This window comes from Pundamilia nyererei, unplaced genomic scaffold (assembly GCF_000239375.1).
Source record: "Pundamilia nyererei isolate P.nyererei 1_Seehausen unplaced genomic scaffold, PunNye1.0 scaffold00056, whole genome shotgun sequence".
Classification (NCBI taxonomy): Eukaryota; Metazoa; Chordata; class Actinopteri; order Cichliformes; family Cichlidae; genus Pundamilia; species Pundamilia nyererei.
Window position 1 is genome coordinate 554553 of NW_005187457.1, and position 24462 is coordinate 579014.

A 24462-nucleotide genomic window follows, 5' to 3' on the forward strand; every position below is an offset into this window, starting at 1 on the left:
AGATTAAATAGAAGAAAATACATAACATTAAACATGTTAACAACACAAAAGCCATATTAAACGCAGACTACTTTAGGCCCGGAAGTAGGATTCGTCACGTCATCACTTAACGACCGGATAGCAAATGACAACAGCAGTGCTTCACAGTATAGCCTCTTTTCCATTACTACCTATTCGAATCGACTCAGCACAGTTCGCTACAGATTTCAGGGCTTTTATATTAGGTCATAGTACCTGGTAGCAGGTACTTTTTTAGTACCTGCTTGGCTGGGGCTTCAAGCGATCCAAACAGGTACTAAAATGTGACCGACTGCATGCCACTGATTGGTTAGTCAGTAGAGTCACTAGATGAGTCATGAGTGTCTTGTTCATGAAAATCAAAACTGCCATTTCTGAAATCTGGCAATGAGGGAAATAGCTACAAAAAAAACAACACCATGGTCCCTGATTCTGACGAAAAGCCACAGACCGAGCAGATATATTCTTGCTTTTACGTCCACCTTTGTGGTAGTGTTTGTGTTGTATGTTAATTACGTTGCGGGATGCTCATCCGTGTTGCTATGACAATGACCATTAGGAAATACTAAACTGTAATGGAAAACCAGTCGATTCGAGTTGAGTTGTGGCGAGTCAATCCGAGTAGGTACCAATGGAATAGTCCTTTTTAAGCATTCCAAACTAAATCACTGATTAAACATATAAGCAAAACGAAAATGTTCAAGACACAGCTTAAAAGAATAAAAAAAAAAGTAACCCATTGGGAAAACCTAACAGTGATTCAAATTGTACCCATAAAGATCATCTTAAAAGTTTAGAATATTATGGTAAAAAATGGTAAATGGCCTGTATTTGTATAGCGCTTTACTAGTCCCTAAGGACCCCAAAGCGCTTTACGCATCGAATCATCCACCCATTCACATACACATTCACACACTGGTGATGGCAAGCTACGTTGTAGCCACAGCCACCCTGGGGCACACTGACAGAGGCGAGGCTGCCGGACACTGGCGCCACCGGGCCCTCATATTGATTAGAAATGGTATGTTTTAATCAAGACCTGAGTACTATTATTAAGGTAGATGACCTCATCTTGAGGAGAGGGTCATTTCAGAATGTCAGAGACTTCTAAAAGCTGCTGGTCAACTTACTTTAGCAGATTAACTGTGCTTAGAATTGTAGTTGAATTTCAACATTCTGATCAGCAGTATTTCCAGCAGTAGGAAGCAAAAAGCTCATCCAAACCCAGTGTTTAGACTAGAGAAAGAATAAAACATTGATGTAGCCAACGTGATGTCATTGACTGGTTTTGGACTCTGCCTTTTAAAAGCTTCAAGGCCTCTTTTTCTAGAGCCAGAAGTTACCTTATGAAAAGGTAGAATTAGTTAATCAGACATTACTAACAAGTTTGATTAGCCAGCTGCATCCATAAACTGTTTAGGTACAAAGTACAGATATACATATAACTCTACAGTCAAAATAGTTACATCCACTTCAGTGATGTGCCAATCAACGCTGCCTCTAGTATCCAGGTGAATGAGTTATAATTTTGTTTAATAGAACCCAAAGCCTTTCTTGTACCAGAGTGTAAGTGCTTTTTTGAGTGCTGCAAAGCTGAACATTTTAACTTAGGCGGCTACTGTTTGGAGTGAGCCTCCAGTGGCACATGGAGGAACTGCAGTTTTTGCCACTTTTGTTTTAATTAGCTCTTGAAGTTGCCCTTTGTCTTAGACAGAGAAAATTAGCACTGGAAAATTAGTACCGGAGAATCTCTCCTAAAGAGACAGATATTGGAAACCGTGGTGAGCCTGTACAGTGGCCACTGGGTATTTTTAATGAAGTGTCCCAAAACTATTAGCCGTATCAGCTGGATGTATAAACAGGCATCTGTTTGCTAATCATTTGTTAATCAGCCTCAAATGAACAAAATAGAGTTTAAGAGAATTGCCAGGAATCACACAGCCAGAAAAATAAAACTCTACAACTGAATTATGACTTCAGCACATTTGTGTTTTAACTACCATCTGAAAAACCACAAAAAACATTTTGGGAAATTAGACCAATAAAAAAAACTAAACAAACAACAGATTGGTTATTATTGCGTAGAACACAGGAACACAGTGACTGTCAGATGTTTGCACTGAAGTAGGGGAAGAGACCTGCCATTATGTTCACACTGAAAAGCACCCACCTGGCTCTATCAAAACAAAGATCTGATGATTGCTTTTACAGTGCGGGGAAATAATTGATTTCCTGCTGAATTTTTAAGCTTGCTCACTTACAAGAATATCAACAAAAATCTAGGAAAAAACCCACATTAAATAAAAGTGATAACATTATTTGCACATCAATGAGTGCAAATAGGTATTTTATCCCGTACAACCCAGCCAGAAATCAATAAATCCATTGATTACAAATACAGCTGATCTCAGCCTATGTTTCTAAAAAACACACCTGTCCCTAATATCTGTTTCTCCCATTCCAATTTCTCCAGCACCATGGGCAAGACCAAAGAGCTGTGAAAGGATGCGATTAAGATAAGATAAGATAAGATAACTCTTTATTGTCATTGCACAGTCATACATAGTACAGTAGTACAATGAAATTGGAAAAACTGTCCTACGTCGGCACTACATATAACACAACACGACACGATATGACACATCACAACGCAACAAACAACACAACACAGTATATTAACTTAGTATAAAAAAGAAGATGTGCAATACACATAAGTGTATGTGTATTGCACACTGTTGATTGAAGACTTGCTCAAAGATGGAATGGGCTACAAGACAATCAGCAGGAAGATTGGGTGAGAAGGTGACAGCTGTCAATTATTTGGAAGTGGAAGAAGCATAAATGACCATAGGGTAAGAATGAGCATGAGAAAGGTGGTGGACAAGCCCAGAACTACATGGGAGGAGCTTGTAAAAGATCTGTAGGCAGTTGGCATCACAGTTACCAAGAACACCATTGGTAGCACACTACACTGTAATGGATTGAAATCTTGCAACACCCGCAAGGTCCTCCTGTTAAGTTTGCCAGTGAACATCTAAATGGTTCAAAGAGGCTTGGGGAAAAGATGAAACCATAATCTAACTCTTTAGCATCAACTCGACTCATCGAGGAAGAAAAATGCTGAGTATGACCCAGAGAACACAGTGAAGCACTGAGATGAATTCTCTCTTAATTAAAATGTAACTATGATAAAATACGATTGTTCATTACATTATAAGAGAGAAAACTTACAAATTCAGCAGGGGATCAAATAATGATTTCCCCCATTAAAACCAAATTAGTTAATAAAATGCATATTACTTGAAAGTAATACCCCCAAGTGACTGGTTCTGTGTTATTACTCAAAGGTAATGCTGTGTGAAGAGGTACAAACCTGGAACCTGGACCTGTGGTTGAAATTCAGGGTAAAATCCTATGTGGAAAACTTTCTGTGCTGAAAATGAACTCTGAGATAACAAATGAAAGACAAAAGAGATTGTGATACTGCAAGGCAGGCTTCAGAACTTCAATATCAGAGTACAATTTTCTTGGGAATATCAGAAAGAAGAAGAACAGAATCGTGGTAAACCTCCAGCGCACCTCAAAGTATTACTTTTTACAACCTTCCATTCGAAATGTTCATTAATGCACACCACTGGAACACACTTCCTCTCTTTTCATCTTTTCTTAGCACCTGTTCAGATGCTTCCTTTCTGTTTCTGCTCTCTTCTCCACATTTTCTTTCTCTTCAGCCTGAACTTTCTTTCATTTGGGGAGGAGGATAACAGTTGCTTCAGGAACATTGTTTAATTAAGCACCCTGAATGAGAAAAAAATTACCTCTCATCTCTCAAGGTTTACTGCTTGGAGAGAGAACTGGCAAGTGTTGAACACACTAGCATATGGAGTGAGAGTAAGCCTTGCTATTGCTCAATTTGAAAAGTCTCTGCCAGGCTTAGGCAAAACCTCAGGGATATTCTATGTGAATACCTGCCTCTGTCTGCGTTCACCCGACTTTCTCACTGTGCACGTGTTTTCCTTCAGGAGATTGCTGTGGGCAAGGTAATCCAAGAAGCTTCAGCTCCCTCACTTCTCAGTCTTGCACATGTCTTGGTCGACATATTATTTGAACGCTTGGATCTTCATTAGCGGTAATAGCCTCTAAAGACCCACAGGATGCACAAAATTTAATTATGAGTCAAGCTTTTCGCAAGTTTGGACAGCAGCAGTATTGTCAGAATCAAAACAACGCTGTGTCCATTCAGACGTCTCCGTTCTTACCTAAACAAGAAGAGGCTGACCTTAAACAGCAAACCAGGGCTTGTTTACCACACGTCTAGCCAAAGTGCTGAGGGTACAGTGGCAGACCAAGACTGTAGAGACAAACATTCTCCAAGTTTCTGGAGGGCTTAGGCTCTGAAAATGCAGGTTGAAGATGGCAGTGGTTCTCTGCTTTAATATAGTCAAGGAAACACTATTAACCAGGTCTACAAATATAATATTATCTTTACTTTAGTGATCCCCCTAAAATTGTTTTTTTTAATACTCTGAATAACGAAAAGAACCAGTAAAAGTTTCCAGAGCAGTTTAGGGCAACCCTCAAAGTCACAAAATAATAACTCACCAGAAACAAATGCAAAATGTCAGAAAACGAAATCATATTTCTGACATGAAGTTCACTGAAGTTTAGAAGGAATGATGAAGACAGACATCAGCCACTATCGCTCATTTCTTCCCCCTCCCTCTGCAGCTGATGTAGCAAGCACCCGTCTAATGCAGCTGAAGAATGAGTGGGGGTGGCTGCTGTTTTAGCCTGGAGCCAAGTTTAAAACAATTTAGAAAATTTGAAGATAAGTGACAAACTGAGCTGGCAGTTTAGTCACACACAGCCAGCTTTCATTTTAGATCGTTTTTTAACAGTTTGCTTTAACCTTGTGGTCTTTTTGAAACACGTAAGTGCAAGGCAGTGTTTTGTGACCATTATGGGACTGGAGGAGATGCTGTAGCTACTGGCCAGCTTGAACTTGTTCACACAGACCAGTCTGTTAGGCAAACAATGTAAGCTCATACAATAAAAAGAAGACATTAAGTACTTGTTTAGCAGGGTAAATAAAGTTATCATTTGCATAAAGTCCATTACATTTATGCCTGTCACATAAATGCAGTGGAGTGGATGGCAAAGTAGTTAGAAATACAGTTCATCACCATTTGGATGAACATTTGGGTCTGGGTTTTACTCACAAAGGTTGTGATGATTGCACTTACAGTAACAAGTGTAGCTGTAAACTCTCAGTACACTCTCAGTACACCAAGACACATTGTCTCTATTTGTTTGTCTCAGACGCAGTGAAAATACACTGCAACACTGCACTTTAGTGTTATAATAGTAGAGAAGACATCTAAATTGACCTACAGGATTTCCGGAATGGAATCATCTTGCCAAGAGGCCAGTTTGACGTGATGAAGACGAACTGGCCTGGAATGGGCAAAACCTGGCATGAATCTGACTCAGTAGAAATCTGAATGTGTGAATAACTTTATAGATTTTGTATTATTGCAGCATGTCAAAGAAAAAAAATATAACTGCCTCACAATCTCTTATGCTGTGAAGGTCCGAGGCTTGAGCCCGGGCCTACTACTTGTTAGTCATACAGCGTTTGGTCGCCTGCTCACCCACTGAACCAAACCGTCGCTTCCCTGTGATTACTTTTTTGACTGACTTTTGCAACAATGCCTGACCTCTTCATCATACAAAGCAGTCTTCTTCATTTTAAACTTAGAAAATACTATATATTTCAGAGAGCACTATTAATAAAATTAAATAAAAATAAAACAAAATCTGAGATACTGGCTTTTAAGTTCCATGCATTCATTGGTCTTCTCAACAATTTGCACTTACATAATTCAATTTAAATACAGGAAGGTGTTTGGGGTGGAGGTATGGGAAGTATCAAAGCCATTAAACCAGTAGGAATGTAACTGAGTACATTCACTCAAGTACTTTATTTATGTTTAACATACTTTATTTCCATCTTATGCTGCTTCCTGCTTTTAATCCACTTCACTTTGAACACAGTTACTGCACATTTTACTTTTTCTTATTTTAAAGCTTTACTTAGTATTATGCACCATTACAGATCAAGGTATTTAAAAATACATTAAAATCCTGTTTTTTGATTACACCTTTCATACAATAAATCTGAAAGAATGACCTTGAAAACTGAGTTTTGTATACCAGTTTTCTACACTGATTTAAATATTTCTTAGGATAATGTTTGTACAGTTGTTGACCTTTTGTACATGTAACACACAGAAGGAGGTTTTCTGCATCTGACACTTTATCACAACTGGAAATACTTTTTATGTGAAATTGCTGCTTGGCCACAGTGTGCATAAAGCAAGCCACTCGCTCCCAAGGAATTCACTGGATAAAAGACAGTTTAATCATCAGTCTCCCAGATTCAGATTACACATTTTACACACTCACATACAGCTCCACTGGGAAATTCAGATTTTTAGTTTAGGGATGCAGTACAAGTGTAAAAACTGGGTAATATCTAATGCCGCAACCAAGATGAGGAGCAAAGTTCTCCTCTGTTTTTATCTCCAAACCATCAGAATATTAGTCATTTTCAGTTTAGCCCAAGTATGTTTTCTATACTTTCTAGTAGTAATACTCTCCAAAAGCCCATAGACAGACTAATGTATGAAGTTGCATGAAATTATGAATAGATTGTGCTTAAGGCACATTAACAAGAGGATGGGTTAGGCCACTGAGGTTAGTGAGGTGGTGACAGTGGACCTAAATCATTAGGTGCAGAATGTGGGTAGTTTTCTTTGGGACGACAGAGGAAAAATACTTCCCGCACAATCCTTGCAAAAAAGTGCACAAATAATTATCCCTCCTAACTCAAAATTACAAGAAGATCTGTTTCAGTGTAAGCAAGAGAAAAAGGTAAACTGGTATAAGAGGAAATTAGTTAGTGTGAGGAAGTGATTTAAAAACTTGAGCAGTGACAGATTGACTGGAGGACTGCATCTGGTGCTTTCTGAGACACTTCCTACTATTAGTCGACTCAGACTGCTCTGCTCCTCATTAGCCGCAGTGTGTAGGCTTCACTAGATTGTCTTCTTCCAATCTACAGCACTGGTGTTCCTGTTGGAATTGACATATTCAAAAGTCTTCATAGCTCTCTGTCCCAGATTCACCTGGCATCCTCTTTGGGAGGGTTGCGCTCTACTTTGCTTCCCATTCCCTGTAATGCTCTGAGTTTTTGTTTTCCTGTCAGAAACAACTTAGTATTTCAGTTCTATGCTCGTATATGTAATGTATGCTTGTGTGTGTTTGACAATGTGTATGCCAGTCGAAAAGGTGAGTCAGCCTGTCTGGAACAATTTGACTTCCACTGAATTTATATTGGATTTCAATGAATGGTTGTGGCATGTGATGTTTTTGCTGCACTTTCTGATGGCTGCAATCATCACCAACACACCTCTGGGAGAAACTTCTGGCATGCTTGTTTATGTGCTCAACCAGCACTCAGCGGTCACGCTTTCCGCTAACAGCTGTGCAGCCTACTAAGTTGTAGCACGTCCTTCCAAAAACCACACAATAAATATTAATGATTTGGCGTACGAGGAACAGAAAGGGGTGTCAGAGAAGACGGATGACATGTGAACCACTCCTTGCCGGCACTCTGTGTGTTTACGGTGGCAGCAAACACATTTCTCAAAGATAACCAAGCAGCAACCAGACATCTTGGGATTAATTAGCAACACAATCCTTTTAAGACAGGCTTTTTATTTCTAATTTGTAGATTATTGTTCTATAAAGGAACACTGAGAGGGGGAGTCAGAAGTTATTTCCGGTGGATTGGATTTTAAACTTATTAAGCTGTTGGTTTTGTAACTTTGTTATGTGTCACACTGACTTCACTGCCTGAATGAAAGTGTTCAGCTGCAATCTAAGCAGCCATTTAATAACTAGACATGCAGGAAAACATTACATTTAGATGGATACATGGATAGGTAAAGTGTTTTGGCTGTTTTGGGATGTATGTACACATTCATAGACTGTTGTCAGGATCCAGGCATGCACTGTTTTTGTTTTTTTCATTTTCCTTCCTCTTTCCTCTCTTTCCCTTTTGCTGACTCTGTGTTCTCAAGCGGAGAGGTGGGTCCATCTGTGCTCTGCCTACAGGTGGAGCAATCCGGTCGCTCAATTGCAACGCATTCCCTAATCAAACTTCGTGTTTTTAAGCACTGACCTACTGCTCAAGATTGTGAGCAGTGGTGGGATATTGGTTCTCCCAGTTTAGTCTTTGCACTTGCATTTTTCTAGCATGTAACACTTTCTGCATGCCTGTTTTCCAGTTACCTGTGTATGCAGGTTCATTGGAGTTGTTTCCCACATTCCAGTAAGAAGTGCAGAATACAATGCAGCAGGTTACGTACCTCCATCCATGCTGGAATTCGTTCCACAGTGGAATCAAACTGTTTGTCAACTACCTGTCCACTCTCCAGCAAATTCACCTGCAGTCACAACTTGACTGCTTGCTTATAAGCCTCCCAACATCACCTGCTTCCATCTTCACAAAAGGTCACAGGACTAATCACTGTTAGTCTTCAGTAACTGTTATAGTTCCCTGGTCCTTGCTAACTGCCTGTTTCCCTGCCTACAGAAACCTCCAGCATTTCCTGACAACACTGTTCTTAGTTTAACAGTCCATAGTTAACTCCTTCAGTTCTGTCAATAAATCTGTCAACAAACAGAAAAAAGAGGGAATCTGAGATCATTTATACTTTTGTGCCTTTTTTCTTTTTGAGGATTGATGTAATATGTTTTTTTGATATGCAAAGTGATGACCATTTTTGGTCCTCATTCTCTTCAGAGGTCTGTTGGTGGGTTAAGAGTAAAGTTCTGGCTCATGTTAAGGGAGTGTGAATTCTGGATAATGTCAACGAGGATCCTCACAAAAGAAACGCTAGGACAGGTGAGTGTTTGGTGGCTGAGTAAAGGTAGTTTAGCTGAAAGATCTGTAACTTCACAGCTCTGTGAAACTTCACACACACACATACACAAAACAGCAGATGCACCCAAACAGACACACTGACAAAGATGAGCTCACACAGGCAAAAACACAAACACACACTCGCAGAGCGTAACAAAGACTCCTGTGGTGCACCGGAGATGAGAGGCGCAAAAGGATGCCAGAATCACAGGGAGTGACAGCAGAAAGGTAGGGAGAGGAAACAACAAAAATGAAGCTGACATGAAACACAGGTGTGTGCTGTAGTGGAATAGTAAAGAAACAAATCCACACTCTCAGCTGTACACATTATGTCGTTTTTCTCCCTAGAAAGATGTAGGGAAAAGAACTGTGGAGTGAATAAAAAAAAGCAGACAGCAGGAAAGAAGCTGATGGGAGTTAATTCTCTGCCCGTCACTTTTCACTTCAGTCAAGCCAAGCAAGATGTGGTTTCTGCCTCCGCTGATTAGGCAGTGAGCCAAATTACAGCGGGACAGACTCAACAGCGCAACGCGAGTGAAACAACTGACTGGTGTCTTTGTTAAGCTAAGCGCAAACCTCCTATTCTTTTTATCAAATCTCCTTTCATTGCTGGCAACAACAAAAAATCTGCATAAGTATGGATTGTTAAGTTATTACACAGCAAATCCTGCTAAAGGCTTTACGAATGACAAGATTATCAACAATGTCTCTGAAATCTAAAGCTCTACAATTTGTTTCAAGAAAAAGAAATAAAATGTGAAATGTAAACATAATTGCTAAAATTGCACAGTAACAAGCCTTCTCCTTCTCTCTCGGCACATTCACTGAAGGATTTCAGCCCTGTCAACTTACTATTATTGACTCTCAGATTGGATCACCATGGTAACAGGCCGGAGGAAGCAGCTGACTGGATCTACCCTGCATCCAAGGCTGTGAGCTCACAACACATAGACCTGAACGTGTACAAGCACAGACACACACATATGCACACTTGCACTCAAGTACACACAACCAATGAGACAGAAAAAAAATACCGGACCACTTTAGTGAGACGGGGACCAATTGGATGACATTTAAATGGATGGAAGCTTCGGCGGAACAAATGAGTTCATTTCTGCCGTTTCTGTCGCAGTTCAGACCTCCCTCTGGATATCAAACTGAGATCACGCTGAAATGGCAGAGCGACGCCTGTTGCGAATCGCACTTTTCACAGCTGAATCCCACATTTCTGCGAGTGCAGAGCAGCGAGAGATAAAAGCGACAGGAAAACAGAGACTTTAGATTTACACAATCAGTCCTGCTGCTCCCAATCAGCCATGAAGGCAGCAACGCAGCAGGAGAGGAAACGTACGCAGAGCTCCTGTGCATGTCAAACGACAGGCGCACTCAGGTACTCTGTGTTTGGCAAAGAAAAAACTACACTTTTTCTTATATGTCTTATAGATGCAATATTGAAGGATATCAAAGTCTAATTCGTGAGATCAATCAAGCATTTAATAACCAACCCTGATTTGAAGAAGCTCTGCATTTTTATGGGACTTTTAAACTATGCCTAAATGTTTTTCTTTTGTTTGTTTATTCATGATCTGCACCACAGGAAGTGAATGAATATTAAAGAGACAATCATAAGCTCAAGGAAAATTACAAAATGCTGTGACCAAAGTAACATTTGCTCTGGTTAAAGATCAAAAAGAGGTAGATGAGAACTAATGAAAATACAGGGACCAGTGAGATTAAAGGCAGCATTTAGAAGATTTAACACAGCTTGTGAATGAAGTTGTTGGACTTTCAAGAAATATATTCAAGTCAAAATGCCCTACTGTGGTATTGTAAAGGGTTTACAAAACTCATTTGAAACCTTCCAAAAGAATCTCAATAACATCAAACATCTGTGACATTTATTAAAATCTGCAATATGACAGCATGGTAATAGTTAAATCAGCACTTTCAGTCTACAAGCAGACAGAAGTGAATGAGAAAGCACTTGAAATAGTGACTGTAAAACAACAAGCTACTGTATGGGAGCACTGGACAGCTGAAATGGAGTAAAAGCTTTTTAGTACACAACAAATATGACTTTATGTACAATGCCAGTCCTGGAACAGCTGATGCTTAGACTAATGTTAGCTAACGTACTTATTTTTGACAACTATAACTGCACACAGTCTCAGCACTCATCACTTCTCACTAAAGCTGCATCCTTCCAAGCACTTTCATCCAAACTTCAGCCTTCTGATTTTACTGTTTCTTACTGCAGCAAGCTGTGGCACCAAAGTCTCCATTATTGTTTACATCTGTGTTGCTCTGAGATAATGCTAAGCTCAATGTTCTGTAGTGTGTGTTGCATTGCTTTCAATTATGTTGTGTGTGCTTTTAAAAAAAAAAAAAAAAAACTATAATAAGATTTTAAATCCTGGGTGGACTGCTTTACAAAGTAACGTGTTACTGTACTAAATTAATAATCACATTTCTGTTATTTGCCAATATTCATTACAAATGATCTTCAGTTGTCTGCATGATAGGTGGATAGCAAAAAAAAAATGTCAAAGGTGCATTTTTCCCTCTGCACAATTACACTAAAATCAGCTGGTTTCAGTTTGTGTGAAAGAAGAAGGAACATGGTAGATCAGTCTATGACTTCTCAGGAGCACAGATATGGACAGTACATTTATTTTTATTCCACAAAAGGACGAGTGTTATGGTACATGGCAAATCACACCCAGGGCAGAAACAGCTGCATTATACTAACACAAAATGGGCTCATTGCAAACATCTGCACAGACAGAATACTATGTCATGTTTCGGCTGTGTGCAGCCAAGAGAAGGACCCAAACGCAAAACTCACCACGCAGGAATAAAACTCAAAAAGCTGCTTTATTGCAGAATGGCACAAACATATAACAAAACTAAACTGGGGCATGGATAAACTGACACAGAGGGAAACACAGCCACGAGGGAGACTATCACACTAACAAAGAGAAACACAGGGCTCAAATACACAGAGGGATAACGAGGGAACGAGACACAGAAGGAGAGCACAGCTGGGAGTAATCAGGCTGGACGAGACAAGGGAAGCAAAACTAGAAACACTGACATGAGACACGGACCTTCAAAGTAAAACAGGGAACACACTGACTGAACTCTAGACCTGTAAACTTAACAGCAACTGGGAAGACAGAACATAGGAACCTGAAACATGGTACAAAAACATCACAGTAGACACAACATGGAACACAGGGAAGCCATATTACAAAGCCAAAGAACTAAACCTATGATAACCATAACTGAGACCTAGGGAAACAAGAAACAGTACAACAAAGGACTCAAAACATAATCCATAATATAAAAACACGAGATCTCTTCAAAATAAAATAGGAAACATAATGAGACGCAGACATGACAACCAGAACTTGACAACGTAAGACACAGACATGAAACACATGAAGAGCAGGGGAGACTTAACATGGGTTGGAAACACAAGGGGGAACTAATAAGCAAATGAACATAGGAGACCTAATGAGCTTAAACATACTATAAACATCAAAATGAACTAAAACTCAAAACACTGGGTCATAAGACCCAGGATCGTGACATACTATTACAGTAGGTGAAGAACCCAGAGTGATGTTTAGTCTGTCTGTATGCAGACCCGAGCACAGCGGCCACAGCCCGATCTTCAACAGGTAACAAAGTCAGTGGTGAGTGACTTTGACACAGCCAACATGTTGCAGCCTCCATTTTTACCTTTACATAGTTCAACTGTAGAATTGCTGAGGCAACAACTTTGCTACATCAGAGTTGTTGCCACACCCATTTGCTCATAGGGGGTCGTATGATTGTTGGGTTTTTCTGTGTATGTATTACGGTAGCGTCTACCTTACAATATAAAGTGCCTTGAGGTGACTGTTTTTTGTGATTTGGTGCTGTATAAATAAATAAATAAATTGAAATTGAATTGAAAGTTAAATTGAAATCTCTTTGGGATGATTTTCAACTTTTATATTCAAACGTAAACACTAAAAGAAAGATTGTAAGCATGTTCTCATTGGGATAGGCATTTGATTCGGCATGTGGCTGTAGGCTTACATTGTTAACTTGTAATAATATGATAGTGCGCTTTAGGTTATGTTAAAGAGTGACGCACAAATAATGTCACATGAAGCGTAAAAAATTATTGTCTCTTGGGAGTAATTAAGTAATGTAATGCATTAGTTTTCTTTTAATAATTATCTCAGTGCAGAAAAGAAAAGGGACTAAGAGTTTAATAGATAAACACCAGTGTACACTTTGAGTCTTACTTTTGATGTACAGAAAAGCACCTACATAAGAAAAGAGCTAATTCGTGAGCAGAAATGTTACAGTATAAGTCAGTATACAGTAGTCAATATGTGTCAGTGAGGACTAGAGTGTCAAACTGCTGTGGAAACGAACCTGCACGCTGTCAAAGAGCAGAGCTAATTTGGAGCTTTGTGTTTTTGTTCTGCTTACATGTCATTACTTTTCTTTTTGCAACCTGCCAAAACCAAAACTAAAGTTTTCAACATTTAAAATGTCCATTGTGCTTCATTCTCTTCCCGCTCTTTGCGCAGCATCGATTGTTGTTCCCTCAAAGTCCCAGATCAGAAAAGAGTAGTAAAAAGCAAAAGAGACCAGAAGCCAAACTTGCATTAAAAGAAAAGACACATCTTCAGAGACACAACTCTTCTTCTGAGATAAGGTCAAAGGTCAACCTGAATGGGCAGGAACTTAGCTTGGCTGCATTTAATTAAGCACAATTTTCCAACTCTCCCTCTACCTAAAACTCGTCAGCTCAGCTGTCTTCATTGGTTTTCACTTTTTAAATTTAATTGCACTATCTTAAGGCTCATATTTTAGGAGATTCACAGTTTGCTTTACGCAGTTATTGCCCCCCTCAATATCTCAAATGTGTTTTCTTTGCCAACGTTTGTTAATACTTGACATCCCAAGTTATTACATCATCACAAATGAGCCAATTTACTTATGAGAAATCCCTGGTTGCACTGTATCGAGTATACAGAGACAACTAATTCTAGGTTATTTTCATGCTTAAGAAACCCTGAAATTTATCAAGATTCTCAGGAAAGTTAATTGGGATATCTTTCTAATGATTTCCAAGAAAATCAGCATTTGTTTATTTAAACAAGCATCTGCCTGAGTGAGAGACTACAAAGCTACTTATGCAATAACTGCACTTTGTTTTTAACCTGAGACATGGTGAGGGCCGTACACATTTCTTCTCCATTTTTATCTTCAATTTTGGTTTCATTTTCAGTCTCAACTGTCAGCGTTATGTGACCTTCTTTTCTTTAGACTGCATTGATTGCACGGTTCTTACATTAGAAAATATCCAATAATATGTCTGTCGTAGAATCTGGGTAAAAAATATGTTCAAAGCAAACCCTAATGCAAACAGTAGCTGTAAGTACCCCTCAGTGGTGTTCTGCAGTGACATGTAGGCCACGTTTCCATGAAATGCCCCTTTTCTCACATGGGAATTCCCATAATGAGAAACAAAACCAGCTGGACGCAGGTGTTCTCTATAAACCCAATACATTATGCCACAGGGCTTCCCTGTCTCCCCCTCCTCAACTTCTTTGTCTACATTCACCCCCTCCTTCTCCATTTCCTCTATCTCCTCTGTCTTCACTGACACATAACTCATTAACTCCATCTTCCTAAATCTACCTTTGTCTCCACATACTGGTCTTAAACCATCTTCTTATTCTCTTTTGCATATACACAGAGGAATACCCAGTCTTCTTTTTTTATTATCCTCGCTTGTTACCTTGCTTCTCCACCTTCATCATCTCTTCCTTTTGGTCCTGCACAGCTCTGTTTTTCTTCTGTATTTTTTTTTGCATTATCCTCATCCTGGAGTAGCTACTTTCAACAGCACAATATTACTAACATTGGGAATATACTCTCTGGAAATAATGCTGAAAAACTCCTTTTATCATTTTTACTACTGTAATTTTGTATAATCAGGTTGTCCCAGAAGCCCCTTTTAAAGTTTCCGGTTGATCCAAAAATTAAGGTAAGCTAAGAACTAATAGAAATTAGAAAGAGGGAATGTATTTCATCCCTGCACACATGCAGCGTTTACTAAAATGAACTAATGAGTAAAAGGGGAAGCAATCCCATTTGCCACTTTACCTTTTTCGCAAGTAGCGCCACCATAGCTGGGCAGACAAAGACACACAAAAGAGTTGATCTCATCGATGCAGGTTCCTCCGTTCTGACATGGATTCGACTGGCAGTCATCAATGTCTGCAGGGAGAGAGAGAACATGAGGAGGTGAGTGAGATTAGACAGAAACATAGACGTATAAACAGCACTTTCCAAATGGCTACTTTTCTAAACTACCTGCCACAGCTTGTTATTGAAAAAAAACCCCTGAGAGATCAAACTTTTGCAGAAATTAGAGCTGTTTCTGAAAAAGTTATAATTAAAGCGAATTGATTGAACTTCATCAGCGAGCGGTTTGGGATGCACTGAAGCGCATGATGCTAATTGCAATGTGTTTGCAGGACGTGCCGCAGTTCTGCTGTCAAACTTGAGCCAAAAGAGAGAGGGAGAGTACGGTGGAAGCTATGAAGAGAGACAAAGCGGCATGGAGGAAAACAAAGAAAAACAGTTAAAATGAACTTCCAACTTCAGCAACAACACTGCTCCCACTCAAAAGTTATCTCGCTAGCAGCTATGAAAACATGTATAATAATGCAATTTAAAATTTCTCAAAGTGACCAGAAACAAAATGCCGAAGCCATCGCTTAGATGTGATATTAAAACAAGTTTAGATGTTTGTGCACAGGCATATCCAAATTCACACATATTTCACAGAGGCGTTGCCCGGGTGAGAGTTCCCATTCTGTTAAAAAATGGTAGCTGTATTTCTCTGGCTGATCTGTGCCTGGGGGCAAAATCATTAAAACTGCAGCTGGTATCCCACAGTCCTCTGCCATCACAACAACTGAGTGAATCCCTGGAGCTTTGGCAAGAGGTCACAGGAGGGGAGGAAAGGTGAAGGGAGAGGAGGGAGGCAGCGGAAAGACAGAAGACTGAGGGAAGATGAGAGGATAAAGAAATACTGACAAACATGGAGAGGAGCAGAGTTAGGAAGGAGAGGTGATGAAAACAAGGATGGGTGGAGAAAGCCATTCGGAGAGGTGATACGATTCTGTGAGTCTGGGAAGTTGGCAAGTTTCAGGCTTGGATTACAGCGGCTTTGCAGGCAGACTCTGTTTGGGGCGGAAGAGTCTGTTTGGATAAAACAGCATGACAGCTTCATTGCTGGTGCCCCGCTTTGGGCTGGCTGATATCAAAAGCTGAATTTGATGCAGGAGGTAGAGACCCAGCCAGAGGAACCGGAATGAGATGCTTGGTTTAGTGTATCACTGGAAATCCGTGTATAACTGCCTCTGTCTGAGTCACGACAGGGTGGAAAAAGAAAGTACACGAAGAAACAAAATAACAAAGCAGAGATACGCAGAGAGTAAACACTTCCCACACCATTAAAATGAGCTTTAGGTCTGGCACAGATAATCTGACATTATAAGTGGGTGGCTGGTCCAAATTTTAAGGGGCAGTGAATGGAAAGGCTTTATCATTGTTTGGCTTTAAAGCAGCACATCGTTAATTTTTTTTTTTATCTTAAATGCTCAGGAACTTATCAAGAAGTTTGATATGTAAAAGGTTATTATAAGTGCATATGAGGGCAAATTTCACTGAAATAAAAAACTGATGTCAACAGAGTTGCCTTGGCTCAGCTCTTTTGCTTAGATTTCATTCAAATTGGAGGTTTGATCTTTTAAAAGAAACAAACAAACACACCAGTGTCACTGGATTATAGTTCCATATATGGGAAAGCGAAAACCAATGGGGGAGCTACACAAGTAAAAAAAGAAATCTATTCCGATCGATTCCTGGTGAAGTATTGCAAAGAGTTATCAGAGTTAGTTGTTATACAATTGATTTTACTGTGCCAGTAATCAAACTATACTATCATCGCTCATCTTCACCGTTTTTGGTTTGAATCTGTCTTTTATGACTCTCACAATCTTTAGAAAGTGCAACACTAAACAGCTGGAGACTGCAGCAGGACTGTTAAATGCTTTATAAACTGCTAAACAGGATAGGGCGGATCAATACTAATAACCCAAATGGCATGTGAAGTACTGGACTAGCAATGCAACCTATGTAAGTTATTAGCTGTCAAATAACCTAATGTGAAATCAATAAAGTTAAAATTAACAGCAAGTACCCACAGCCACATATGCTTCAGAGAAATGATGATATACAATAAGATACTACAATGAAAGCCTCAAAGTATAATGATACAATATTACTGTATAGTCCTCTACTAAAAAAAAAGTTTATTTATATCTGGCTTGCTTTTACTGCATTGGCAGTGTGTTTGGGATGGCTGCTGAAAAATAAAGCTGTTGAATTCATGGTGGATCAAAATCTGAAGAATGGCTTCTTGACAGCCACCCTTCCACTGAGACCATTTCTGATGAGGCTTCATTGAACACTAGCGCAATCAACTAAAGCACCAGATTTATATCGTCGGCCTGTGTCAGGTCTCAATTGGATTTTTTGGGGGCTTTCAAATACTGTTTATCTGTTGCAGATTTTTCTTTTTTTTAGGCTTGTCACATCTTTTTTCTTTTTTGTCCTCCAGTTTCCAAGTGTCCAGTTTCCTCTGATTTTTTAAGAACACACTGCACAGTGTACTGAGATATGGTAAATTTTTAAGCTATTAGCTCTTTGGGAATTATCTTAGAATTTAACAGTATGTCTGTAAAAGTGTGTTCTCGCTGGCATTTGTTTGCCCCTGGACTAAAGTGAAAGACTGGACTGAAGATGAGTTAAAAAGTGATCAAAGTCCAGCTTGGAAAAGCCCAGAGAACTATTGTTCAAAACCACATTTAAAAAATTAACGCTGTCTCCTTAGAAGCCAAAACATTAATAAATGAGGGGTGATTCAACACTTCAGCACATTATTGTAAATGTGAGTTAAACAGCCAAACAAAAAGTCAGCAGCTCTCTCCTTGCTTTCGCTGTATGAGATAGCAATACGCACAAGGCCTCAGCCATTGTGAACGGCACAGGGGTGATTAAGTTAGTGAAATCAGTCATAAAGTAGACAGGGCCAACTCTCAGTGTAACACTCAGAAAGTTGATTGTGTTCATCGAGATGAACACAATCAACACTGGCTCACTCATTTAAGTCACCTGGATGAGTGACAAACGTTTCTCCCAACGCTACATCCAGATGAACAGAATAAGCTTTCTTGGATTTCATTACCTGGATGATGGAGCATGCATCAAGATATTTCAGTGTAACAGAAATTCAAAAGCTGTACCATTTGCTGTATCATAAGAGAAAATACAGGCAAAATGAAAGAAATGTTACAGCAGTATCTCTGTGCCTTTTCCTTTATCACTACAATATAATGTCCAAAAGTAAAGGTTAGTAATACGCTACCAAGATTAGCAGGTGAAATTTAGCTTGTATCTAAATGAGAGATCAAGAGAAAAGAGTGAGACAGTTTTAAAAGTTAACCTATAAGATATAGTAGGGGCGATCGTGGCTCAAGAGTTGGGAGTTTGCCTTGTAATCGGAAGGTTGCCGGTTCGAGCCCCGGCTTGGACAGTTTCGGTCGTTTTGTCCTTGTGCCTACTGGTGGTGGTCAGAGGGCCCGGTGGCACCAGTGTCCGGCAGCCTCGCCTCTGTCAGGGTGGCTGTGGCTACAATGTAGCTGCCATCACCAGTGTGTGTGAATGAAATACAGGCCATTTTACACATATGATCTCTAAATCAGCATTGAATATTTTGATACCTAGTCTGACTTTACCAGCTGGAGACTGGTATCATAAACACTGAAACATGTCTAAGGCTAAATATGGTTACACAGAACTGAAAACTGTTTAATTGAAAAACGTGAGTTTAAGTATCTTCAGTGCAGCTGAATGCAAACATAAAATGTATTTGCACAAAAAAATGATAATTTGAACCGATCTCTCAGAAACTCCAGAAAATGTCTCTCCTTCCACAGCCACACCGAGCCAATAGATGAGCAGGTTGCCAGTACAGCTGTTCAAAGAAAAAAAAGAACCCTAATATGAGCCAGCATCTGGTCTCATTAAGCACTGCAGAAGAGAGCTAAGCCGAAGACTCAAGGCACCCCTTGGATTTTAGGAGCAACAGGGTCAATAAAGTACAGCTCTGTACATGAGCTATTAGTGGGGCCACAGTAGACGACAGATATTTTCTCAGTTGAGAGCCAAGAGCACAGGGGATATTAATAGCTTCATGTTGTCAGGTTCACAGAAATCTGAAGAAATTTAAGGACAAAATGCTTTTACAGTATATACACTCACTGGACGATTCATTAGGTACATCTTGCCAGTACCTGGTTGGTCCCCATTTTGCCTTCAGAACTGACTTAATTCTTTTGGCATTCAACAAAATGCTGACTGTGGAGCTAATTTCAGTAGAGTGAACTAACAATCATTGACAAGAAAAAAGTCTGTGATATACTGAGCTTAGTGACATGGTGTGTTATCCTTAGAGGTGGCAAACGCATACACCTAAACAATAAAATTAGTCTAGTCAAAGGTTACAGTGGGACTCAGCAGGTGGGGAATACTAATATCTGTTTAGTGGCTCAGTGCACGGAAAAGAATAGCATCTCACAGTTTCTAATGTGAGCCTCAGTAGGTTTTTGTAGTGTACTGGCTGTGATCAGCTAACCTTCTGCTCTTTGTGGATTTATCCAACAAGATGTCATCAGATGTTTCAAAGCTAGTATCAAAGTCCGATGTCCACCCCTTACACTGACACTATACCCTTTATACTATCTTTATACTAGACCTATACAGTTGTTTATCCTTCACATAACTACCCAGAATTTTCATTCAAACATTTGAATAACACACCACACACAACTAGTATCGCTTTCTTTGTTTAGCAGGACGTTTCACAAAATGAAAAAAAACATAATTTATAAATACACAAATTCAATATGTGATTAAAATGACATGTAAGCTTTAAATCTGCAGTTTATCAGTGAGCAGTCTTTACCTTTAAATCTCACCACTCTTCTTCCTCTCTGTCTGTCTTCCTACATCTTTCTCCATCTCAGAGCAACGTTAGCTCTCATTCTCTTGTCTCCCTGTGAATCCAGCAGCTGGACCTTTAGCTAGCAGCAAACTGTGCGACAAACTCCAAACAAACAGTTTGTGTGTTTTCTGATGTTTGTTCAGCTGATAAAAACGTTGAATTTGAAATTACATGCCACTTAAAAAATGGCACTGCTTCATGCTTTGTCCTCTTCAGTAGTGCTAGCTATATGCTGAAGTAGCACGTACACAACATACGGCGGGCACCTGCACTCCCTCCAGCCAATTGGGTATAAAAAACGTAAATTAACCTAAAGTAACAAGCCTGTTTTGAAAATGTAAAGAGTACAAAGTACAGATATTTCTTTAAAAATAAAAATGTAGGGAGTACAATAAAAAGTTCTCAGAAAAATAAATACTCAAGTAAAGTACTTGAACTTCATTGCTCCCCACCTCTGGTTTTCCTGTTGGAAATGCGGGAAAATTAGTACACTGTGGTCATATGGGATGGACTTCCAGCAACTATATTCAGGTAGGATATGCCACATTATTACACCACCAGCCTGAACTGTTGATGCACGGTAGGATGGATCTGTGTTTTCATGTCGCTTACACCAAATTCTAAACCATAAATCCTAAATGTTGCAACAAAGATCACCAGACCGGGCAATTATTTATCCAATTTTCTGTTGTCCAGTTTTGTTGAGCTGAATTATATCCTCAGGTTCTGGTCGCATCTGAGTGGTTCACAGTGTGGTCTTCTGCTTCTGCAGTCCATCTGCTTCAAGTGTTGATTTATGGTGCTGAGGCCAGCTACAAACAATCTGTCTATTTTCCTCTGTCACCAACAAGCCATTTTCAACCAGAGAACTGCTACTCACTGCATATTTTCTCTGCAAATGATAAACTATAGAGATGGCTAACATCATTAAAATTAAAGAACTAAACTATGGTACTATCTAGGCAGTGAATTGGTATCTGTGTATTTGTCACAGATACTGACAATATCCTTGACTTTGGATAATCATCTATGAAATATGCATATAATATCCTGATATTTAATCCACTGATGATCTTTTCACAGATCTCTTTACATACTAACTTCACCTTTGATGTGTCCAGCTTTGAGACAATGCATCCCAGTGGAATACCAGCCTCTGAAATGCTCACAATAGTCCATATGGCACCAACAAAGCATGCCATGTTCAAAGTCACTCAAATCACCTTTCTTCCACACTCTGTTGTTCAGTTTGAACTTCAGATTAATGCACTTAAAACACTGAGTTGCTGTCAAATGATTGGCTGATTAGAGATTCAAGTTAACAAGCAGCTGAATGGGTGCACCTAACAAAGTGTCTAACCGAATAAGCACACAAACTTGATGTTCAAGTAAAGAAACATAATAATAAAGTGTTTGTAATCCACTGGTACAAGTCATTCAATATAGGTATTTTTCTGTATCACCCTGTTTAATTGTTTTATTATTTTTACAAAACCACCACTGTATATACGGTTTCCTCTGATGACATGTTCACAAAAATATATGCACCTATTGACCAGAAAGAGTCAAGTATTAATTAAAAAGCTACACTTTTAGGGAATTAAATTGAAAGTGCAAGTGTCTCTGCAGTTCTAATGGGATTTATGGATATGGCAGTATTCTGATTAACCTCTTTTCTTTTTTGAGGGACACACACACCCCCAGACACACACAAAGGCAGAGCGAGAGAGAGAGAGAGAGAGAGAGCATATTCTGTATTAGCAGTGGACCATCGCTGTACAATTACCAAGAGTGGATCTCAGTGAGACCAAATAAAAGAAGCAAAAGATTATGTAGGAAATGGCTTTCCTTTTCCTTTTTCACAGTAGAGAAAAGTGCACACACATGAATTGATTTTGGCCTAAAAATATGGAAGAAAGTACTTAAAAATATACATATATTGCTTACTTCATGCCTGAGTATCTAGTCTTTAATGCAGTCCTAGCTCTTTTGTAAAAACGATAGACTGGATGGATTCACACTTGTGAATGATGACTAAAAAAGGATAAGTAAATCCCCCTCTGTAGCTTCATACTTTGACCAACCTGTCTGCCCGTGAATATGAGCTTAACTCGGGTAATGCCGAGGTAATATTTGAAGCACTGTAAGAGAAACTACAAAATTCCACTATAAACATGAGTTAACAACCTGTGTAGTTTCTGAAGAGGTAATTTCATCTTCTTGTAACCAATTTAAAAGCCTTGGGGAAAAGCACACTAGTCTTTTGTCTAGATTTTTCTCAGACTTCTGTGACCTTGATGACACAGAGCTTTGGAGTAGCAGCTGAAGACCTAATAGAGCAGGTATAGATGTAGGCTTCACTCAAATTTGCTGTCACTTTGGATTAAGCGAGTGTTTCTCAAGTGCAGAGCCACTGGAGGCATGGAAAACGAATTGACAAATATGAAGTGAAACTAAAGTAACATATATATCTATAGGGAAAATAACCAAGTAAGACTTTACACAGCCTTTATTTAAATAAAACAGTTATCAATCAAACATTTTGGGAAATCAGGCATTTGAGAAACACTACATTAAAAGCATAAAGAAAAAAACACACCTAAAATGCATTTGCTATCACCTTGTCCACCGAGTAAGAGTAAAATATCCCACATACACCTATTAGTCATTAAAAAATGAGGGATCATTTGTAAAAATGTTAATGTGCTCCTTAAAAGTATAATAATAACTGTGTGGGTATCACAGGACTTCAGTAAAAACCCAAAGAATAAGTCCAACTAAAATGGTTTGCTAACTACATTTTCATTGGTATAAAAGTTTAATTACATAGTTCATTTTTTAAACTATATTGAGTAGGTGTTACTTTATCTTCCTACTTATTCAAAAGAAGGGCTGTATGAATGTGCAGTGGCTGCCCTTTACCTCCTAGTCCATTCACAGTGAATGAGAGCTGGAGGCTAGGTTTGCACTGTATACTTGTGGGAATTACCTACTTGCCCATCACTGGTTTCCAAGCTGCTTGTCTTGTCACAAAACAATGCTAAACCTTGTACCTGCAGCAGTCCGAACTATATACATCATTCAGCACAGTAAAGGTCAGACATTCAGGTTAACTTTTGATGCTAAATCTAAAGCTGCTGAAAAAATATAATATTACCATTGTGCTCTATATAGCCATGAAAACACTGTTCCTCTCCTTAAACAGTGAGATGAGGGCCAAAGTGCGGTAGGGCCTATCCACTCGATGTCCGCCCGGCTGACTTAATGAGAGGACCATCCAACTTAAGCAGGTGGCAGTGTGTGTGTGAGACTGGATTTGAGAATTTGTATGTGTGTCCACACTCTCTGGCTCATTCCCCAGCACAACCAAATCAGGCCTGGGCACTAGTACAGTCTCCAGGGAGTTGAGGAGAGCAGTGCTCCACTTATCTACTGGCAGAGAAATGGATGGAGGAATAAACAGGTGCCAGCCACTGTGGTAATTTCTGTGTGTCGCTTACAAACTCGTGACCCTACTAGCTTTTATTTGAGCCAGTATTTTAAATTGAATCGGCAGGAAGCAAATGAATGCAAAAACTTAATAAGTTACTGTGATGAAAAATATCAAATTAAGGTTTAACTACATCATTTGAATGGGGCTGTTTCTGATTGCAAGATGAAAATTTGACCTCCACTTGTTGTTTATCCTCATCTTCCTGTGTGTAGCTGAGGAGAGCTGGTGAGTTATGAGGATGGAGGAAGGGGAAATAGAGAGAGGAATATGGGGGAGGATAGTGAGAGAGCAGCCAGACAAACTGGGGGTGGTGTCACTTGACAGAATATCTGGAGGCTTACTGCAGGCATGTGTCAAAACCATAGTATGAATAATTGAAAAGGGACAGAGAAAGAAACAGAGAGATACAGAGAGAATAAGAGTGGGAGTCAACAGAAAATGGGTGGGAGAATAACATGGTCCAGCCTTTCCCCCATTTCCCTTTCTGGATTATCTCTCAGTTCAATAGATCAGATTAAATTCCTATTAGCTGCTTACTCATCCAGAGCATTGTGATGCTAAAGTTCAACTCCATCACCCGGTCGACCTATCTGACATGCTTGTGCTTCCAGAGGGTCTTTTTCTACTTTCAAGCAGAGAGAGTTACACTTTTAACACTCGCCCCAGCCTGCGTGTTTCTGAATATTGAGGCCAAATAAAAAGTATAAAGCTCTTTTTCTTTTTTTATATAAACAAGACTTGAAAAACAATCATTATTTAATGGCTATGAATCGGGATAAAATAGGAAGAGTACAGCAAAGAGACAGTTCACTTAGG

At 39.4% G+C, this 24462-nt stretch overlaps 1 protein-coding gene across 2 annotated transcripts in view; it reads right to left on the reverse strand.

Moving 5' to 3' along the window:
* The window catches only part of ncanb (neurocan b), a 172654-nt gene that overhangs the window by 30311 nt on the left and 117881 nt on the right, over positions 1–24462 (reverse strand). For both annotated transcript variants that reach the window (XM_005733989.1, XM_005733990.1), the window contains exon 11: positions 15182–15295. In XM_005733989.1, the coding sequence (XP_005734046.1) occupies positions 15182–15295 (114 nt within the window). The remainder of the gene's footprint in view (positions 1–15181; positions 15296–24462) is intronic.